Source organism: Pezoporus wallicus, unplaced genomic scaffold (assembly GCF_028554395.1).
Source record: "Pezoporus wallicus isolate ANWC-B61680 ecotype Strahan unplaced genomic scaffold, APGP_CSIRO_Pwel_v1 contig_2384, whole genome shotgun sequence".
In the NCBI taxonomy this organism is placed as follows: Eukaryota; Metazoa; Chordata; class Aves; order Psittaciformes; family Psittacidae; genus Pezoporus; species Pezoporus wallicus.
Window position 1 is genome coordinate 8,654,624 of NW_026640488.1, and position 22,011 is coordinate 8,676,634.

Here is a 22,011-nt window from a genome sequence, read left to right on the forward strand (position 1 = left end):
GGAGGGGACATCCTTCTTTATTACCAGGATCCTAGCACCAGGAAAACCAACAAAACCCTTTGGGCAATACCAGAGATATTGTCCCCATTGATGGCATCCTAGAATCAATTCATCCTCTTTCCCTAATGCCAGTCAATCTCCTTTACTGTCTGCTTCTTCCGTACCATCTGCCTCCAAGTCACAGTCCCTAAAGCCAAAAGTTGACAACTTAGTGCTCTGAAACTAGACCAAGAAGCCTGGGATCTATTACATAATGTCAGAGATGTAAAAAAAATTATGCTTCTGCCTGATCTGTGAGACTTTTCACAAGAAAAGAAAAAACATACCTCTGCCTATAAAACCACAAAAGGTGCTTTGGTAGATTTTGCTGTACATCAAATGCAATTTCCTCTTTAGGTTAAAAAACATCAAGTTGTGCAAGATCTGTGGAGGCATGGGAATAAGGAGGGGAATTTCAGACAGTGTGGAAGAAATTACCTACATCATTGAACACGAACTGGGTTCTTTTTGTAAAAGCATTAATTGTTTGTTCCCTGCAGGCTGGTGAGCTTAGATCCATTAGTTGTAACAGGTAAAAAGAAACAACCTGGGGAAAAAAACAGCTGTTCCTGTTTCTTGTTGACTTGGCCTGCAGGCCTCCTCTGAACTCCTGTAGTTGTGTGCCTTGGCTGGCACTATACAGGAGGACTCTCTATGTAGAGTGAGTCTAGTTAGAAAAAGCAATAGGCTTATCAAGATACGTTGGCTCCCTTCAGGTTTAAAGAACAAAAAGTATATAAACCGTGAGTGACCCCTGAAGTCTGAAGCCACTCTGGCCCTCCTTTCACTGTGGGGAGCCTCCAGCAGTCTTCTCTCACATGCTGCTGCCACAAGCGTGTGCATTGGTGCGTGCTGCCTTGCTCATTGTGCCCTCTACACCAGCTAGTGTGGAGCACAGCAAAAGCGGGAAGAAGTGTGTGTGTGGATTATACATCTCATTAACCCAGTTAATGGTTAGTAACCTTTGGTTTTTAAATCTTAAAAGCATCCGTTCTTTACACTGGGAAACAGATTAATTATTCCCCATTACCATGTAAGATGGGTCCTCATAAAAGAAAAAAACAAGCTGTCTGCACAACTCATAGGTTTTTTCCCATGTTGCACTGCCCTCTGGCTGTTCTGAACCGGGCCAAGATGGAGACTCTTCAGCAAAATAGTGGCATAGCTTAAGACCTTAACTGACTGGTTGTTCCTTAACAGGTCGACAAATGTGACAAGGATCCAAGCATGTAAACAGGAGTTTGAGCTGTTCAAACACCCAGATAAAGAGGTATGTTTGAGTGTTAGAAGACATCTTTTCCCAGTAATATGCTTTACTGAAAAGAAATGTGATTGCTTTAGGGACAAGAACCATACCCCATCCAAGGTGGAGTGCAAGTAGAGGTGGGATGAGGGCTAGCTACGTCCCGCAGGTCTCCTGGATGCAGTCGTTCAGTGTGAGCGCAGAACTGCCTCTGGTGGGCTGCCAGTTCGAATAACTCGGCGATGTTTCTTCTTCAAGTGTAATGTCTCCTAAACAAGAATAACGTTTCCTGCACAAGACAGGAGCAGAAAGGTGAGAGAAGCAGCGTAGCACTAGCTCACAATAAAACCAGAACCGAACAAGCTAATGCCTAAGATGTGCATAATGGCAACAGCAGCCCTCTGGCTGAGCATTCCAGGGCTCCTGAAAGGGGAAGGGAAAATTAATGGAGAGACAATATTTCAGTTTCCTGGAGAGGGCTGCTGGTGGCAGTGTGTGTCAGTCAAAAAGGCAGCATGCCCAGAGAGTTAAAGTGGTCTTAGTCCTGCTTTGAATAGGCTTTCTGAATCACTTGAAGGCACTGGAGTGGAAATCGGAAACAAAATACAGCCTTTTCTGTTGGAAGTTTGGAAGGGTTTCCACAAGAGAATAGTGCAGCCCCTTGTAGAACAAGCCCTGATATTAAACAGTGGTGGATCTTTGAGTGCAAAGCACTCTGGGTCTTCTGTGATTGCGTGCATGCATGTTCTCTGAGGTACAGCACTGGCACTTACAGGTAACAGCTGGTCCAGAGCCATGAAGGCTGGTACCTGCATTTCTGAGGGCTGTTGAGTGAAAATGTGCCCTCTATGAGCCGTGCTTTCCACACATCTCTTCCCACTGGAGAAGCACCCTGTTATTCTGTGGTACACTCAGGAAGCCCCACACACTGCTGTCTTGATAGCCTGAGCCTGCAGGATGGCTACACCGCCTTGCCAGAGTCCCCAGGGCCATCACAGCTGCACAAGCAGCCACAATTGCATTTTCATATCTTTATTTCCGAGCAGCACAAACAATGAACAAAAGTAGAACTGGATGAGAGTAGAACCCTTTTGGAGGATTCTTGTGGGTTCATAGGGAGGTTTAAGAAGAGCTGACTGGGAGAAAAAGCACACCAAGTTCTAGAAGTGTTTCTGGTTATACTGCTGTTTCAATTGCACTGAGGAATACCCTGAAGTCCTGCCTGTCCTGAAGATGTCAAGGGCACTCTAATAACAGAGCTAATCAGCCTGGCAATGGAAGGGAAAGGTGCCTGTCTTGCTGTCTGGGAGTGAAGGTAAGATGGTGTGGGGTGTTGCTGAAGAAAACAATTCTGTAACCTTACAGCAGAGTGGGGTCTGGTTAATGCTGGTATTAGAGCAATTGGGGATGAAGTAATGTTGAACTGGGCCATTCCCAGGTACTCCTGCTTGGTTCTTCTGCCTGTTATAGTATCCTATTATCTTCCATGTGATGATTATGAGGGGAGTGGAGTCCACGCTCAGAAATATCAGAACCCTTTGTCTAATGGATAAAATTGAAAAAAAACCCTGACTTAGGAAAAGAACTGAGCTTAACATAAGGATACTTGTCCAACATTGTTCCTTCTTCTGGCAGTATACAACTCAAGCACTTTCTGAGCTAGAGATGGTGTTTTCTATTTGATAGTTCAGAATTTGTCCAACTGCTGATTGAATCTAGGCAGGCTTCGGTCATCCGTCAGATCTGATTATGCAGAAAGTTCCAAGGTTTGCGAAGAGACACGCTGGCTCTGCAGTCCACTCCTCTGCTGAGACAAATCAGTGAGGTATAGCAGAACTATGAAGGCTCGCTAAAGGTTTTAATTCTCAAAGCAGTGTTTAATGCTAGGTCAGTGCTGGGTCCAGCCAGCCAGGAACTGGCTTCAAGGTGGCAGCACTGACAATAACATCATCACAGCATGTTTTTCAAAGGGCCTTTCAGAAGGGTGTGGTCTTGGCCACACAAACACCACCCCTGTAGCTCTGTTGAAGAACTGGTTTATGGGTACAAATTTTACCATTAGATGTTTGGGCCAGGAAATACTGAGAATAGCCATACAACTTCTAGGTGGAGCACCAGATATGCTGGCTATGAGCAGTTTCCTGAATATATAGATTATAATATAATGTAATATAATATATAATGATATTCAGTCCTGGAACATCAAGACCCTCTCCAACACTAAGGCAAGCTGGATAGTTTATCTCAGGATATCAGGATAGTCGGAGCAAAGTACAGATTCGCTCACTAATTGGTGCTGGCCTGTGACAATTACTTAATTGCAGTGATAAAGAGAAATTTGCATAGGCAGTCAAATTTTTAACAGGGTAGGTCTGAATCTCATGCACATCCCATAACAGCCAGCAGAGCTTATGCATCCCTCAAGGGCTGCATGCATTGGAGAATGCAGCCATGAGCTCGACATCTGGGCTCCGTTATGGGATTCTTGACACTGGATTCAAATGGGATCATGGAAAAGCAGACAGAGCTATGATGCAGCTCATACAAGAGGCTCAGCAATTTTGGAAATGCAGGGGTTGCTGGCAAAACACCTATCTGTTTCAAGATGTGGAAAGAAATACAAGCCAAAAATGAGAAAACAAACAAGAATAAATATACACAAAGGATGGTAAGGCAAGTGTAGCAGGAACAGTGACAGACACCACCACAGCAAATAATCCATCACTGAGCAGTATGTACTACATTATTTACCAATGCGATATACAAGATGCCTGTGATACACTTACAAAACCGTTCAATAGATCATAAGCTAAAGATAAAACTCCAATTCCATTTTTTTCTGATTTTCTCTCCACACCCGTTTGCAATTTCTCTCGTGTTTTTTTAGCTCTACAGCCTGTATATGCTGCAGTAAGTTCCCTGCTCTGTAGATGTTCTAAATATATTTACAGTTCTTCAAACCATAGGTTTTACTTTGGGAAAATAAGAACAACTTTGTAAATAGGCTTTGTCCTAAGCTGATCTAAATAAAATGAATCTTTACATTCCTTTAGGAAGATGGTAAGGAAACACTAAATACTTGTTTTGCTCTTAATTCTTTCCCTAATAATGCCTAACAAACGTTAGATATTTGGTTTTCTAGCAACTATCTATTATGTCTTCACAGAATCACCTATTACAGGTTCAGCATCTCCTCCAGACTAACATAATGTAGTTTATTGTCCACTCACATTACCCATGACATAAACGTTAGGCCTGTTTTTTCCCCTTCCCATGTGTTGGAGAAGCACATATTAATACATAGTATGCTTTGTATTAACACCGTATTTCACCTGTTGGTTTTATTATCCTGTCACTTCAGGCCGCAGGCTGGCTTTGCAGTTCTCTGCTGTTAGCTCTCGCCCTTCTTGCAGCACCATTCACTGCTTTTTTTCCAAGCCACTAATATATATATTAAGCAACCACTAGTCAGGAACCCCATCTCCAAAAACAATTTATGGGTTTTCATAGGTAATGTTCCTCCACTGGTGAAACTGGTGACTAATTCCTACTTTGTTCCTGTATTGTTAACCACCTGTTTACCCCTGCAAGGCCTTCAATGACAACTTATTTCTGAGTGGGCCAGACCAAACTCAAGCAGGCCAGAATTACTTGATCTCCTTTATCTCCATGTTCACTGATTTCTTTGAAGAATATTTACATGTCTGTGGGACAGGATTTCCTCTGGTGAAACTGCCAGTCCTGTTTAGCCATTTGGACAACAACTCTCAGCGTACCATGGCTCCTACCAACCTGCCATATGGATATTACTGATCTGAAGTTCCCCGTACCTCCACAGAATGCTTTCTAAAAATCAGTGTCATATTTGTGACCTTCCATTCCTCTAGCACTAAGGCAATTTTAAGTGAAAAAATACAAAGTACAGTTCATAGTTCAGCCATTTCATCCTTAAGTTTCCTTAGAACTCTTGGATGAATACCATCTGTCCTGTCATTTTGTTTCAGAACCTTTTACACTTGGATTTGAGACAGATGCTCCACCATGCCTCTCCAATTAAAAATTGCTGTCATGAAAACTTCCTGCAGCTCCTCTACAAGGTTAAAAAAGAAAAAAGAAGTAGTTTTATTTTCCTGAAATCTTCTCTAGGCATTGCTACTTTATCTTGAGCTTCTATTGTCCTTAGGACAGCTTGGCAGGCCTCCTGATTCTAATGTTGACTTGGTTTCAGCTGGGATAGAGTTAATTTTCTTCCTAGTAGCTGGTACAGTGCTGTGTGTTGGTTTCAGGACTAAAATAATGTTGGTAACTGATGTTTTAGATGTTGCTGAGCGGTGCTTACACAGAGTCAAGGCCTTCTCTACTTCCCACACCACCCCACCAGCAAGGAGGCACAACAAGCTGTGAGGGGACACAGCCAGGACAGCTGACTCCCACTAACTATATTCCATACCATATGGTATGCATAGAAAGCAAGGCCACTGCACAGGAACAGGTTGGGCAGCAGTCCGTTGGTGGTGAACAACTGTTTTCAATTTGCATCACTTGTTTCTCTTGGGTTTTAGTTCTCCCTCTGTTATTTACCTTTTCATACTTTTATTATCTGTGTCAACTCACAAGTTTTCTCACTTTTACCCTTCTGATTCTCTTCTCCATTCCACTGGGGTGGGGAGCAAGGGAGCAGCTGGGTTGTGCTTGGTTGCTGGGTGGGGTTAAACAGATGTGTTTGTAAGTTGTTATTAATATGTTTTCTCAAGCTGCTCTGATGCTCTTTTTCCCTGCCACACATTGCTGTGTCTGGCCTGCTGAGGTGCAGGTTTCTTCTGGTTTAGAAATAACTTTGACTTGTTAAAGACTGAGTTCCTACATTTGTTACTCTTTCATACCTGCTCGTTATCCACCTCAATCTTACTTTTGGTGGTATTTTGGCTTGGTTCACCTGGTGGTATGCCTCTATGCTGGACCTTTAGTGCAATGTCTCCCTGATGCCTGCAACCATTTTAGGCATCGCTTTTAGTTTTTATTTGAGACAGACCTCCCGGTTCACCTCCAGTGAAAAGTTTCCAGTGAGTCATTTGGGAAGATTGTCCATATTGAACACGGATGTGAAAAACTAATTTGGCTTTTCTCCTGAGGCCTTATCTTTTCTGAACATTCCCATTACACTTTGATCACTTACTAGTCTTTTCCAGCACTAGCTCTTTCAGTGCTCACAGATGGGCATTCTCTGAACCCCCTGACCTGACATAGCGTACCTTTTAAAGGTTAATTTGAAAGTAGGAATTTCCACATGCTCTTTTCCATTTGCCTTTAATCTGTATTCAACATACTTCTTATCAAAAGGACAAAATACTATTTTCTTCTTAAATTGCTGATTGAGTCATAACGTCATTCCTGGTTGATAGATCAGCCTGATGCAGAGCTTTGCCGTGGCTTGCTGCAGCTCATGCTGACGTAGCATGCACCCAAAATGATCAGTGTAATGATGTGGGTCAGGCTAGCAGAGCTGTGTAATGGGCTATTTTTGCAATACAGCACACTCCAGCAATCGAGATATATATTTGTAAATGAGCTCACAAACAAAAGTAACCCACATCATGAAGACAGAGCACAGCAGAGTGGCAACATTAGGTGGTTCTGCACTGATTTGTGCAGAAGTTGTGCTGCAACAAAATTAGCCAATTAATGCTAAATGAAATAGAACCTAAAAGCCATTTTACCTCAGTGAGGAAAATATTAGGAGAGCTCCTTTATTCTGAATTACCTCTAGGTGTGCTCTTAATTCGGACACAGTATTGAAAATTCCATGAGCTGTGCAGCTTTCTAGGACACTTGAAGGGTTGTATTTTGTTTCAATTTAAAAGGATTTGAGCAGAAGTAAAAAACATTTCATGTAATCAAATTAGCCAATTCACTCTGATGCTACTGCTCCACTGCAAAAGATTATTTAAATCTAATCAGAAAGACTCCTTGAAGCATTGCTGTTCTGTTTGGGGAAGAAGTCTGAGAGATGAGGGGATGTGGTGGTGCATTTCTACAGGGAAACCTGAACAGAATATGCTGAAAAGGATGGAGACCAGCACAGTCTCAGCTACATGTTATGACAAAGGAATTGCCTCTAGCTGGAAGAGTAAGGATAAAGGTGCTCTAGGATTGCAGGCTCTCCGGCAAAAGAAAATGTTCTTCAGCACTGGATGTACTGCACACAGACCTGCTGCCTCTCGGTGCCAGTTCACACCTGTGGCTTCCCAAAAGCTGAGCTTGCAAAACGGAGCCATTGATCCCGCCTGTGCAGAGTATCTCCAGCGAGGCCAACACCTGAACAGCAGCCAGTCCTTCTGGTAGTACTGTATCTACCTCAGAAGCAGGGTGGGGAGGAAAAAGCAACTCTGGGTTTCCGAGGCTTCCAAAGATTAGTACCTGTATTAGTATGAAAATGGTTGCACTGCCTATACAGTTACCTTATTTCCATACTTTCAGGAATACAGTGTTTATGTCCAGCCTCCTGCTTCAGACAGTGCTACGCTCTTGTTAACCAACTGCAGTGACATTCACCACGGTTACAGTATGGAAACCGCTTTTTATCTTACACATGCACAATGACTGTAAGAAGATTCTTTTCAGAAGTTGATGGACGATAAGGAGACAGTTAAAAAACAAAGTTGGAAACCTGCTCTTTATAGTACTTACTACTTTAGACATTAAATGCTTCTCATTGCTGGGCTTTCAAAGTCTTCGTAAAAGCTATTGCCTAGTATTTATCTGAGCAAACTAAACTTAAGCTGTTAGTTTAGCTGTGGCACCTCCCATTTCCCACTTGCAAACATAGTTAGATATCTAGATTTACTTTTAAACATACTAACAGTTGAGTAAAAAAATCCCTGAAAACCAATTAATTTTATGTGATGATACTGTTACCATCACAAATGGGAATATATCAGGAGCACATGTTCTTTACAAATGCTACCTCCTCCTCTCTTTTCTGCAGGAATCTATTGGCACGTGTGGAAATAACATTCCAACATTTTTCATGCTGTTCTGCAAGCTGTGTATTTTATGAGAAGCCACTAATACTGGGGCCAAGGGAAGACAAAAGGAGTAGGGAACATCTGGGAAGACATACCTCTAACCACATCTGTCTAACAGCCAACTTTCCTGTCCTGGTACGGGCAGCAGAAAAGGCCTGTGGCCCTGAGCTCTAGGAGAAGTTCCCAAGATTTGCAGTTGTCAGAGAATACAAGGCAAAAAACTCAATGACCCGTGCTTCAGTAGCTTGGGAAAAACAATCCATGAATAATTATCAGCAACTTCAGTACTTTTTTTTTTTTTTCACTCACAAGGTGGTCTAAGTAAATGCTGGCATAAGGAAAACATCAACAGCAGCTAACGGCAGTAAATGTGGGAGAGAATTGTGACTTAAAAGGTTTAGGCTCCTGTACAGACTCCAGGAGTCAATGGTCCCAGACACTTGTCAGTTTTGTGACAAGAGCAAGAACACAAAGCACTTCCCTGGAGAGGGCTGCAGTGCTCTAGGGGCAGCCAGCCACTCCAAAACGTCAAGAATGCAACAATCATCATGTACAAGATTTTATTACAAAACTGTTAAAAAAGTAATACAATGTAATATACTACAAAATATAAGATCAGCTATTAAGCTACCTCCTTTGTTTTACTTAGCTATAAAGAAACACCTGGCTATCAGTCACTGAATTTCAACAAAACCATTAAATATGCAGAAACATTCCACAACTTTTTCTTTAATTTTTAACCAAACCGTAGCAGCCCTCAGCTACTACTTACATTAAAAATAGAGGTCTCCCTACAAAGAACCACATTACCTATACACAATTCTGTACAGATTTTTATACTGAAGCTAACAATGAGCTGCACTTGAGTTCACATTCTTAGCAAAATATTGGATTTTGAGCATAAATCTTTACAGCGGGACATTCATTTATTCCTCATCTTCATCTTCTTCCTCCTCTTCATCTTCTTCCTCCTCCTCCTCCTCTTCCTCTTCTGGTTCCGCTTTCTTCTTAGATCCTGCAGGCCTACCTGGGCCCTTTTTTCCTGCGTCACTCTTGCTCTTGGCACGATACGCTGCGATATCCTGCGAGAAAAATGCTGTTTAGATGATGGTAACATAGTTCTGAAGACAAATCTGTACTGCTTCAGTAATTTTACTTTACTGTGCAAACCAACTACAGAGTGTGCGGTAAAACAGGGTTTCAGCCTTAAGACTTTCACACTTAAACCTTTTAGCAAGAAAACACATGACCTGGACAGCTCAAGAATTTCATGACCACAGCAGTTTGGAGCATGACTGTGTAATTTACCAAGCAGGTGTCCTGTCTTCTGGAAGTAAAGCATCTTATGGGTAAAATCCCTAGGCATGCAAAAAACACATCCAGGTTCACTGCAAAGGTTCCAGACACCTCTCACATCATACCCTGCCCTCTGAAGCCTGACAAGGGCTGACATAAAGATGTAGCTATGAGGTATACATGGTTTAGGTGGAAAACAAGTCACACATTCACCTGTACAACTTGAGCCATTATTTTATCACTTTCACTGTACCTTTTCATATTTCTCCTTTAATTTTGCAGCCTTCTGTTCATATGGCAGTTTGTCTTTGGCAGACTGTTCAGACCACATTTCACCTAATTTCTTTGCTGTATCTCCAATAGACAAGCCAGGATGATCATTTTTGATTTTTGGACGGTGTTCGGAACAGAAAAGGAAGAACGCAGACCTAAAATAAGAGACAGTGATTAAAGGTAAGTGCCAGACTAGTAGAAATAATACCTTTTTCTCTTTTTTTTGTCACAGAAACACTCACGGTGGTCTTTTAGGAGCATTGGGGTCCTTTTTCTTTCCCTTCTTCTCGCCTTTGGGAGGAACATAGTTCTTCATCTCCCTGTCATAACGAGCTTTGTCTCCTTTTGCCATTTCTTCAAACTTCCCTTTTTCCTTGCTAGACATTGTCTGCAGACACGTGGAGGTAAAAGCATAAGATAAAGCGCCCGGTGACCCACTAACGCCTCAGCAGCAGCTGCCACCAGGGTGCTTTTCCCAGCAGCCCGCAGGACAGGCGGGGGCCGGCCCGGCAGAGCTCGGCCCGGCCCGGCCCTTCTCACCTTCCACCGCTCAGAGCATTTCCGCGAGAACTCAGCGAAGTTGACGGACGAGTCCGGGTGCTTCTTCTTGTGCTCCTCGCGGCAGGTCTGCACGAAGTAGGCGTACGAGGACATCTTGCCCCGCGGCTTGTTGGGGTCGCCTTTGCCCATGGCGCAGTCGGCGGAGGGTCCCTGAGGGGGGCAGCAGGAAAGGAGAGGCGGCCTGAGGGCGGGAGCAGCGCCGGGCGGAGCCGCGCCTCCGGCCGCTCCCGCCTCTCTCTGCCGGCGCTTCCCGCCCGAGCACACCCCCCGCGGCCTCGGCCCCTCCCCCGCCGCCGACCTCGCTGCCGCCCGCCCGCCCGCCCGCCTCGCGGTCCCTCCCGCCACCAGGCGCCTCCACCCGCCTCCCGCCGCTGCCGGCCCCCACGGAGCCACCGCCCGCGCTCCAGCCCGCCCCGGTGGGGCCGCCCTCCCCACCCGGCCCACCCGCCCGGCGGGATTCCTGCCTCAGGCTTGGCCGCACAGCCGGCCTTGGCAACCCCGCGCTCCTTCCGCTCCCAGGACAGGCGGCGGGGCTCCCGCCTCCCTGCTCCCTCTCTCCTTCCCTCCCGGAGCCCTCCCCGCGGCCGGGGGTGAGCGGGGCCTTGCCTGACTGGGATGAGTTCGTTGGCGGCACTGGGCTGTACTCCCTCCGCGACTACCGCTGAATGGTTTCCCGGCGGCGCACTTACAGCCTCTTGTTTTCCACAGCTCTACCCGCCACAGCAACTTGACCCGCGGCGCCTAAGGGCCCGCCCCCTGCCACAGCGGATTGGCTACCGCACCGGTTCAAACTGCCTGCAGCCCCGCCCACTAGGGCCAGAGCTGCGGACTAAGAGCGCTGGGCGGCGATTGGGGGAGAGGGACGGTTTAAAAAACCGCGGGGGCCCGCGCTATTGGCCGCTGGGGTCTGCGCGCGGTTTGATTGGGAGGAGCGGGATGCTGTAGCGTGGTTTAAAAATACAAAGGGAGGGAGGAGGATGGTGGGGTGTGTTGAACTCGGGTAGTCGTGTAACGGGATGGGTGGTGGTGGGCCCCTGCCGGGGCGAGTGGCGCCCGGGCCAGCTCTGCCGGCGGTGGAGGACATCTGTCCAGGTCTCGGCATGGCCGCCGGAGAGCGTAGCGTCCCCTCGGCTTTTATGCTTCTCCTGTCCCGGAGAGTAGCCGGGGCGCGCCGCGGAGGGCAGAGCCGCCATCGCTCGCTTCCCTCGGGGCGGAGCGGTGGTCCCGGGGCTCTCCGAGCCTGGCGAGCAGCAGTCGCCACAGCTGTAAAACTGGGCTTTAACTTCGGGTGAGCTACCCGAGCGAGGCCTGCTCCGGGGTGGTGATGAACCCCGAACCCCCACTCCCGAGCCGCCTTGTAGCGGCGTAACGGCTGGCGAGGCACGGGGTTACATAGCGGGGAGGGCTCGGGGTGCTGCACCCAGCCATCAGAGAGGCCTGGTGTGGAGAAACTGCCTGCTCCTTCCGTTCGTCCTGGCAGGTTTGATGGAAGATGCCGCGGCGGGCTGTGTTGGGAAGAGAAAGTGTCCCCTTTCCGTGTTTTGTTCTTTCTGCAAAGGGAAAGCCGCAGCAGTGAGAGCCCGGGGACAACGCTCAGTCCAAGCTGTAACGCCTGTGGTCAGTGTTAATGTACTTAAGTGAACTGCCAGCAGTGAACCTGGCCCATTCGGTTTGGGGATAAAACCGAAGTTTCCGTACAGTCATTCAGTCTGGTTTATCGTGATTTGACCCCGGTTTACACGATGTGGGGTGTGCTGATGCTGGTTTTCTTCTGATTGCTTTCATTCGGTTCTCTAGCTGACATCGGTTTAATTAAATACCCTTAGTCATCTGAGCACCTTCTAACACTCTTGCTTTTTGAGGTGTAGTTTATAGCACTGGTGAAAAGCAGGTTATAACTTTGCCTGCTGAAGACGCCATGACTTCAGTTGAGTTTTAATCACATTAACCTAGCTCAATGGTAAAAAAATGAAGCAAAACCCAGAAAGCATAAAGAATCCCTAAGATATCTGAGTGTGTTGAGTAACTGCAGATGTGAGAGCAGTCAGTATCTTGATCTGTTAACTCCCCCCAGTTCCAGATTTGCTCGCTGTAAGCAACACTGAATAAGAAGCACTTACCGGGTTCAGTCCTTCAAGCTGTCTGTGTTTTGCCTTTTTTTTTTCTTCTGTGTTGATGTGTTCACATAGAGTAGTTCACTAATGTAGCAAATGACTCCTTGATCCCTGTTTCATTTTAAGCTTTATGTACTTGCCCAAACTGCAGCCTTAATAGACATAATGTAACTAGGAAAAAGTTAGAATCTGCTACAAAGAGTGCATAACTGGGAGGTAAATTGTCAGAGCAATACATAGAGATGTAGTCGCTTTGCAGATGTTAAAGCCTGTCAGAAGCCAGTTATCCAAATTCTTGTATTGGCTGCCTTCTGTGGCTATTCCTTTTGATGGTGTTTAATGTACAAACAGAGCTTACACTTATCTTCTAAAATGAACATTTACAGAGGATATTCTGTGTTCCAGTTTTGGCTTTTTTATTACTGTAAACCATTCCAGTGCTGCTCAATAGCAAATTCATATTCTCAGTTCTGTGGCACTGAATTCTGTGAAGGAGTTATTTTAATTGCTATGTAGCTTTAAAGTGCCTTTACTTCATACGTTACTTGGCAAGCACTATTTTGTTTGGTGAATTAAGCTGCCAGATGGGTTACTCATTCACTTTGTGGTAAACCACCTGTAGATGACAGTTTCTTGCAGAGTGTTTTTTAGTTATAAAGCAGTTTTGTAATAGATGGTAGAATCTTGCAATTCTAGTGTGTATGGAATAGCTCTTACTATCTCTGGTGTAAAACCATTCTTTGTCCACCAGATTTACCTGTAGCTCTCCATACCGTGCCATTCAAACAAGTTCATAGGTACCATCTGCATTGTTTACAGCTATTTAAAGGTGTAGGTTAATTCCATCAAAATCAGTTTTACTTCTGAATCCTCACTGATGCAGCTGGAAAAATAATGAAGTGGGCTGCTGATTTTCAGGAAACAAAGTTTTCTCAGTGTCTGTGTTTCTAAAATAGCAAGTTTTGACCAATGGGAGGGAGTTTATCACTGACAGGTTATCAGGATGGCTACACACACACACACTGGGAATTATTTTTAACAGTTGAAAGGAGAGAAGAATTTTTCTCATTTTATCATTCCAAATCCATTCTCTGTCAGTTCTTGAGCAAAAAAAAAAAAAAAAAAAAAAAGGAAAAGCTTTGTGTTAAGTTTATCAACATATTTTACTCTTCCTTTTCACATTAATATAACAAGGGGAAAAAATTACTTTGAAACAGTCTTTTGAAATTATGGGATATAATTGGAGTACAGCTTCCCCTGTTGCATCTGTTTTCATATCTGCTCCAAGAATATGAAGGAAATAATTCTGGAAAAGCAGGTAGGGTGAGAAAATCTGATTACTGCTATGGGAAAAAAAAAAAGGGGGTCGACTTGACTTTCAAATGATTTAATCTGATCTTTTAAGAAAGAAATGGGGTTCTTTGTTCTTTTAAAGATATTCTTGTTCTAGATTCTCTTCGCTGAAAAAGAAAGCTTTTGTACAATTACATATATACATACAGGGTTATGTCATGCAATGTCATGCAACACAGGGCAGCGTAACAAACCAAGCAGTTGTACTGTAACATCTGTCTGTCCTCCAACAAGGAAGGCAGTATTGAAAATTTTCCACGCTTGAACATGATACTGGAAGGTTTCCACAGCAGCGCCTATGCTGAAAGCTGCGCGCAAAAATGCCAATGTTAGAAACGTGTCAGTCCCAAAGCCTTCTTCCCAGCACCCTCACACCTGGAAAGCGCTTCTCTGTGCGCCTGGTTCCACAATAAGCTGTCACTGTTTTTTTTTTCATTACACCGCACTGTTCCCTTTCAGACAAAACCGCAAATTCTGTCTCGAGAGATTCAGTCACTCTTACTCCTCCAAAGCAGTGGTCTGTGCAGTATTGACTTAAGTCAGTCTGTGTGGTTAATTTATTAACCGCATGTGGATGACAGTTGTGGGAAAGGCAACTGTAGACTCCAGGACTTGAAGCTTGCTCCTGCTTGAATAATTCAACTCATGAAATAGCTCCCTGGCTTTGAGCCCTTTGGAGTTTCTAATCTGCTCCACGATTACAATTTTGGGCACTATTGTAAACTTCACTTAATCTTCAGTAAACTGCATATGAGGAGAGATAAGTGATGTAGTGACTAGAAACAGTGGGTAAAAGGAAAAGACGAGGTGGATGAGACCAGGTTACAGAGCTGATTAATAGATTTAAAGAAAAGTATGTCATGGACAACAAAAATGTGTGATTGGAGTGATAAAACTTCACATCCTACTGTATCTCCTGGCTTCTGTGTGCAGCTTCTCTGGGTACTGGTGTCAGGGTGGACAAAGCAGGGGAAGAAAATTCTATTTGAATTAATGTTTCCATCAGCAGATCCATTGCAACAGTTACCGTTCAGCTGAGGAAATTGCAAACTACAGTTCCAGGACCTCAACCCTGACCAAACTTCCATTCCGGCGTAAGCGTAGTATATGGTGACACTGTCAGTTCTAATTCAGTTGGTTGGATGAAGAAGCTCTACTGTCTTTACCCAGAGACTCTGCTGTTACCTGAGCTTCTGTATGGAATATTTTTTAATGTAGCCTGAATGGCAGTAAAATTCTGCATTGGAAAGTGATCAATCTGGATTGATTACTGCTGAAAGGGTCTCTCTTATGGACCTGAAAAGTCAGTGTTTGACAGATGATTAATGAAAGAGAGTTAACAGCTGCTTTCAATGTCACCTAGCTTCACTAATGCAAAATGATGAAAGAAAGAACAAATTTAGCTTTGATCAGCAATTTTTTGATACAGGAAAAGATTAAAATCCAAGATGCAAAAAGCATTTAAATAGGTCACTACTTAGAAGAAAGAAAAAAAAAATACCCACAAAAATACCCCCCACTTTTTAATATAAGTTTCAAAGTCTACAGGCAGCAACTATGTTTTTGACCTATTTTATGTGAGCATCTCATAATAGATATATGGTAGGAGCTTTAGGATGAAAAGCTGCTGAAAAACCAGATCTACCTAGGCTACTGGTTACCCAAGTTCAACACAAAACCTATGTTACTTTAGTGTTCCAGTTATAAGCATTTCCTTTCTTTGTACTTTGATAAAAACATATATAACTGCAGCTGCCAAAAGTTTGCAAAACTGGTATTTCTGTCAATGTCTTAAAGAATTGCATTAAGATAATAGAACTTTTCCCATTTTTGCTGTAGCATGCAAATAATAAGTATTTTGTAAAAATTGTAAATATATTTACCCTTTAAACATTATAGTTTTATTATGCAGGCTCTTGTAAAGCCTGCATAACCAGTTAAGCAGCTCATAGGCAAGTGGCAGGCTGGTTTAGTCTGAAAGCTCAGGAACTTGTTTTGACTTTCTGCTGTGTACCAAATACTTGAAACAAAGGTGTCCTACATTAGATGCTACCTGGGACAGGTGTGGAGTGGAGACTGAAACTGCAGTGGTTACACGATAGGAAATAAGTACAACAAATCTCTCCTGGTACTAATGCAGATAATACTAGGAGCACCAGCTGTTCCTAGTCATAGTAATTGTTAACTGAACTTTTTCAGTCTTAATTTCACAAGAACTTTTCTTGCATTGGGTTTACAAGCTTATATATATATATACACACACACACGTATATATTTTTTACTTTTGTATTCCTAGACTTAATTTTCACTTACTTTCTTCTTTACATCCAAAGTAATACTCATGTAACATTTTTGCCCGAAGATCTTAATAGAACTCCTTTATATTTTGCTATACTCTTAATCCCTTTTTATGGGTATGAGAAGAAAGCAGTAATTTGCCTTTGTTCATCCATTAGACAGTTTCACAGGCAATGTAGAGGAACTTTAAAATGCTGATAGCTGTAATTTACACTCTGAAATCAGTTTAAAGGCGGGGGGGGGGGAAGCTTTTTACCCCTCTGTTACCACCCCCCAGCCCCTTACAGCCTTGGTAAGCACTGGTACTTTACATGACTTACTCTTAAAAAATAAAATATAATTACTAATGTTGCATTGTTTGGGAATTGGAGAACACAGTTCTAGGATGCGGGGCTTTTTCTCTCCTAAGCAGTAAGACAAAGGGTTGGACTGTGTCTGGCCCTGGAGGTGTGACATCCAGCAAGCAGGTCTGAAGAGAATGCAGTCCCAGTCCACCTCCTGAATAGTCCAGGCACCCATGTGGGGCTAGCCACTGGTGCTCATGCTGCCAGAATTAAGTACTTCATAACCCATGGTGACTTACAAATGCTGAAACTTCTACAGAGCAAACCAGAATGTTTTGTTTGTACCCTGTCCTATCTGAGGGACTGCTTTCTTCTGTGGCTGTGAGGGCTAGAAACCTAAAAACCAAGCTGAATCTGGTGGCAGAAGCTGTTCCCTATATAATTGTAGGTCTAAAATTTCTTAGGAAAGAGAAATGATAGCGTGTGTTGACAAGGATGCGTGCCACAAGCTGCAAGAGGAAGGAGGAGTAGTGCCCTCCTATCTTGCAGAGCCAGAAGAGAGAGCAGGTTTGACTGGTAACAGCTGTGTTCCTCCTGAGCACTGTGATACTCATTAGCCTTGCATCCAGGTGGTAGAAAGCTTAAATGAATTTCAATGAGTCTCATTAAACTTAAATGGGTCTCAAGTTTTGGTCATGTGGAGTGCATCCTTGCTGTTGCTAATGTAGACACTGTCTTGGTAGAGTAATTTATTCTGGCAAATAGTGCTGTCATACGTGTCAGAGGAATGATCATAGGATACACAGGTAATCTGAGACTAGTAAGAAAATACACAGGAAATTTTGAAATTCTTGATTGTCATAGACCCTGCGGGATTTTCCAGCAACTAATGATATAAAAGTATAGTTTCTCTAGAACATTGAATTGTATACCCTACTCCATACTAGGAAATGTTTTACAGTAATAAGGAAGGTTATTTCAGAGATCTTGCGCTACTAGAAATTGTGTTTGTCTGTAATACCAGTCAAAGCTAATGCTTCTACTTCATGGCCCCAACTGCTGGGAGGTGGGAATAAATCTTAAGGAAGTCTGATAATAAACCCTTGGGCCCATGATTAACTCTCATCATTTAGTCTGATCGTGTGTGAAGTCAAGAAGAAGCTCTCCCCAAGAACTGGCAGGGATAAACACATACTACAAATGAAAAAGAAATAGGAAGCAGCACAATTGTGCATTGGAAGAAATAAACAAAGAAATGTCAAGTTGTTCGTGTCAAAGAAAGGGCAGCTTATTCAAAGTTACCAAAAAGCTAAATTGCAGCCCAAACAATGTATTTTCCATTTTTTAAAAGTTGAAAACAAGAATCCTTAAAACCTGTAAACTCTTGACTTCAATGTAAACCCTTGAGAAGCCATCTTGATAAGTATACTCCAGTTTGTAGGCTTGATCATGTTGTGCAATTTTTGTCATTAAATTTATATTAATAATTAGCATTTATATGTTGTTAAATTATTGTCATGTGCATAAATATTAAAAGCATAAAATCTTCATTCTCCTTTTCCAGTAGTTAAAAATTTACTTTGTAAAGATATGATTCATTTTGGGACAGCCTTTCATAACATAACTACAAAGAGAGAATCACAAAGAAGTTAACGTTGTTTAAGAGGTAAAAGATCTACATTATTATTTTCCCAATTATGACATAATTTACAGGATCATGTAAAATTGTGCTCCAGCAGTCACTTCTGGAGAGAGGTAAGGATCTTTTAGTGCCTGTGGATAGCTTTAATAGCAGAATTGGGTCACATCTATGGTGTTAATAATGTTAATAAAGATTAACAAGCAAACTCGTGGATTAAAAAGAAAAATTCTAAAACCGTATCTGTTTAAAAACCAGAATGTTGAAGCTGGAGGGTGGGAGTCTTTTTTTTGTGTTCTATCCTTTAGGTATATCCTTAACCGGATTTCAAATTTACCTTTGCCGCCATAAAGGCTGAAAGTTTTGTTAATATGAAAGCTGAGACCGGAGAACATTTTATCTGATCCTTTTCCCATTGCATTTCTCAGTTAAGGGTTTACTGTCAAGTAACATCATCAAAAGCCAACTGCAGTTCAAAACTATGATGATATTTCAATTTGTTGGAGTACAAGCCTATATCTTTTGCATAGAATGAGCTCTGCAGGAAGTCAGGAAAACATTTAAACCCCAAACCCATATGTAATTTTACTCATTTTATTTTTATAAAAATATCTGTATTCATATTGGACTCTCTTTTGTTTTTACTGATGGAACCAAATGCCTTCTAGAGACCTTCTAAGTGATGCATTCTGGACTCAGGTGGAGGAAGCGTGCTCCCAAGGGGCACTTAAAACCTGCTGTAAACAAGCTCAACAAGAGCTGAGTCAAACTGCGAGATACTGCACTTCAAAGACAAGGGCACTGGAAGAAGCGTCAGGGCTACAGACATTTCCCATTTCCCTTTCTGAAGAATGAATCCAGATCAGAAGAAAACATGATAGTGTAAAGCACCACCGCAGTTTCTAGACTGACAAAACTGCGAAGATCATGTGATATGCTTTATTCAACTCAAAAAGCAAGTGATTAAAGACAGTGTCAAATCTTGAGTTTCTATAAGGAGAAAACTGTGGTTCACAAGACTTCAGCAAAGAGTATTCAGTGCTTTCTGTGGTATCAGCAATGCATTAGAGACCTGCAAAATTTGCTGAGAAGATATGACAGTCTGTATTACAGCTAACAAAAAAAAACAAAACAAAAAAAGCTGAGCAAGCTTTTTATTTATATTCAGTGGATTAAGAAATATCTCTTAAGCAATATACTATATCGGTCTATTACTCATAGCCAATTTTTTATTGCATTATTGCTCAAAATCTCCAGAGGTGATACAGCTGAGGATTTCAGCTATGGAGTCCTCAGTACAGGAAAGATGGACCTGTTGGAGATGGTCCAGAGAAGGGCCACAAAAATAGTCAGAAGGCTGGAGCATCTCTCCTATGAGGAAAGGCTGAGAGAGTTGGGGTCGTCCAGCCTGGAGAAAACTTCAGAGAGAACTTGTTGTGGCCTTTCAGTTCTTAAAAGGGCCTAAAAGAAAGATGGGGAAAGACCTTTCAGCCGAGCCTATTGTGATAAAGCGAGGGCTAATGGTTTTAAATTAAAAGAGGAGAGATTCAAGCTAGATGTGTGGAAGAAATCTTTACAATGAGGGTGGTGGAATACTGGAACAGGTTGCCCAGAGAGATGGTGGATGTGCCAACCCTGCAAACATTCGAGGCCAGGCTGATGTGCTTCTGGGCAACCTGGTCTAGTTGAAGATGTCTCTGCTCATTGCAGGGGCATTGGACTAGATGAGCTTTGAAGGGCCCTTTGAGACCAAACTATTCTATGATTCTATGATACTTTTCCACTATACATTCCAGACAGTTGCATTACATTTTAGAAAAGCACTAACAATGATTCTGTTTGGTCTCTTTCTGGCTGTGAGATCTCATGCGCTGTGAAACAAAATGTTAATCAAAGCAATCTAAATAGAATCATAGAACAGTTAGGGTTGGAAAGGACCTTAAGATCATCTAGTTCTAACCCCCCTGCCATGGAGAGGGACACCTCACACTAAACCATGTCACCCAAGGCTTCATCCAACCTGGCCTTGAACACCGCCAGGGATGGAGCATTCACAACCTCCCTGGGCAACCCATTCCAGTGCCTCGCCACCCTCACAGTAAAGAACTTCCTCCTTATATCCAATCTAAACTTCCCCTGTTCCAGTTTGAACCCATTACCCCTTGTCCTGTCACTACAGTCCCTAATGAAGAGTCCCTCCCCAGCATCCCTATAGGCCCCCTTCAGATACTGGAAGGCTGCTATGAGGTCTCCACGCAGCCTTCTCTTCTCCAGGCTCAACAGCCCCAACTTTCTCAGCCCATCTTCATACAGGAGGTGCTCCAGTCCCCTGATCATTCTCGTGGCCCTTCTCTGAACTTGTTCCAACAGTTCCATGTCCTTTTTATGCTGAGGACACCAAAACTACACACAATACTCCAGGTGAGGTCTCACGAGATCAGAGTAGAGGGGCAGGATCACCTCCTTCGACCTGCTGGTCACGCTCCTTTTGATGCAGCCCAGGATACAGCCGGCTTTCTGGGCTGCCAGCGCACACTGAAGCCATTCATGTGCATTTTCTCATCAACCAACACCCCCAAGTCCTTTTCCACAGGGCTGCTCTGAATCTCTTCTCTGCCCGACATGTAGCTGTGCCTGGGATTGCTCTGACCCAGGTGTAGGACCTTGTACTTGTCATGGTTAAACTTCATGAGCCCACCTCACAAGCATGTCAAGGTCCCTCTGGATGGCATTCCTTCCCTCCAGGGTACCAACCGAACCACACAGCTTGGTGTCATGGGCAAACTTGCTGAGGGCGCACTCAATCCCACTGTCCATGTCAGCAACAAAGATGTTAAACAAGACCGGTCCCAACACCGATCCCTGAGGGACACCACTCGTTACTGGTCTCCAGCCAGACATTGAGCCATTGACCACAACTCTTTGCATGCGGCCATCCAGACAGTTCTTTATCCACCGAGTGGTCCATCCATCAAATTGATGTCTCTCCAATTTAGAGACAAGGATGTCGTGTGGGACAGTGTCAAACGCTTTACACAAGTCCAGGTAGATGACATCAACTGCTCTACCCCTGTCCATCAGTTCTGTAGCCCCATCATAGAAGGCCACCAAATTGGTCAGGAAGGATTTCCCCTTAGTGAAGCCATGCTGGCTGTCACCAAGCACCTTGTTGTTTTTCATGTGCCTTAGCATGTCTTCCAGGAGAATCTGCTCCAAGATTTTGCCAGGCACAGAGGTGAGACTGACTGGTCTGTAATTCCCCGGGTCATCCATTTTCCCCTTCTTGAAAATGGGGGTTATATTTCCCTTTTTCCAGTCATCGGGAACTTCACCTGACTGCCATGATTTTTCAAATATGATGGACAGTGGCTTAGCAACTTCATTTGCCACCTCCAAATGCCAGATGGATTTCATCAGGACCCATGGACTTGTGCACGTTCAGGTTTTTAAGATGGTCTCGAACCAGATCCTCTCCTACAGTGGGCCCAAGGTCTTCATTCTCACAGTCCCTGCGTCCACCTTCCAAGACTTGGGTGGTGCGGTCAGAGCCTTTTCCAGTGAAGACTGAGGCAAAGAATTCATTCAGAACCTCAGCCTTCTCCAAATCCTGTGTAGCCAGGTCTCCCAATAGGTTCCGGAGGGGGCCTACATTGTCCCTAGTCTGTTTTTCATTCGCTACGTACCTACAGAATCCCTTCCTGTTATCCTTAACATCCCTAGCCAAGTTTAATTCTAAAATTAATTCTAGATAGACAAGTCATCGGTGCCTCTGAAAAAAGCAGATGGATGTACACTTTTAACTTGGCAGAAGCTGGGCTTGGGAGGAGGAGGAGAAGATGGAGTTAGAAGATGGGTGTTGAAACTTTGGGAGTACCCCAGTGCAGTG

At 43.7% G+C, this 22,011-nt stretch overlaps 1 protein-coding gene across 1 annotated transcript; it reads right to left on the minus strand.

The window, feature by feature from the left end:
* Nucleotides 1–8,853: 8,853 nt before the first annotated feature.
* On the minus strand, nucleotides 8,854–10,653 carry HMGB2 (high mobility group box 2). The gene is made up of 4 exons (XM_057419045.1): nucleotides 10,417–10,653; nucleotides 10,119–10,264; nucleotides 9,857–10,031; nucleotides 8,854–9,389 (listed from the first exon to the last, which is right to left on the minus strand). The coding sequence occupies exons 1-4, from the start codon at nucleotides 10,564–10,566 to the stop codon at nucleotides 9,234–9,236; spliced, it is 627 nt and encodes a 208-aa protein (XP_057275028.1). The 5' UTR covers nucleotides 10,567–10,653; the 3' UTR covers nucleotides 8,854–9,233.
* Between the last annotated feature and the right edge of the window lie 11,358 nt (nucleotides 10,654–22,011).

Bases quoted from the DNA above. Each gene is read 5' to 3' on its own strand.
- HMGB2 (XM_057419045.1), bottom strand. From the start codon at position 10,566: ATGGGCAAAGGCGACCCCAACAAGCCGCGGGGCAAGATGTCCTCGTAC. The intron at 10,265-10,416 runs GTGAGAAGGGCC...ACGTGTCTGCAG, and splicing joins AATGCTCTGAGCGGTGGAAG to ACAATGTCTAGCAAGGAAAA. The intron at 10,032-10,118 runs GTGAGTGTTTCT...CTCTTATTTTAG, and splicing joins AATGCTCCTAAAAGACCACC to GTCTGCGTTCTTCCTTTTCT.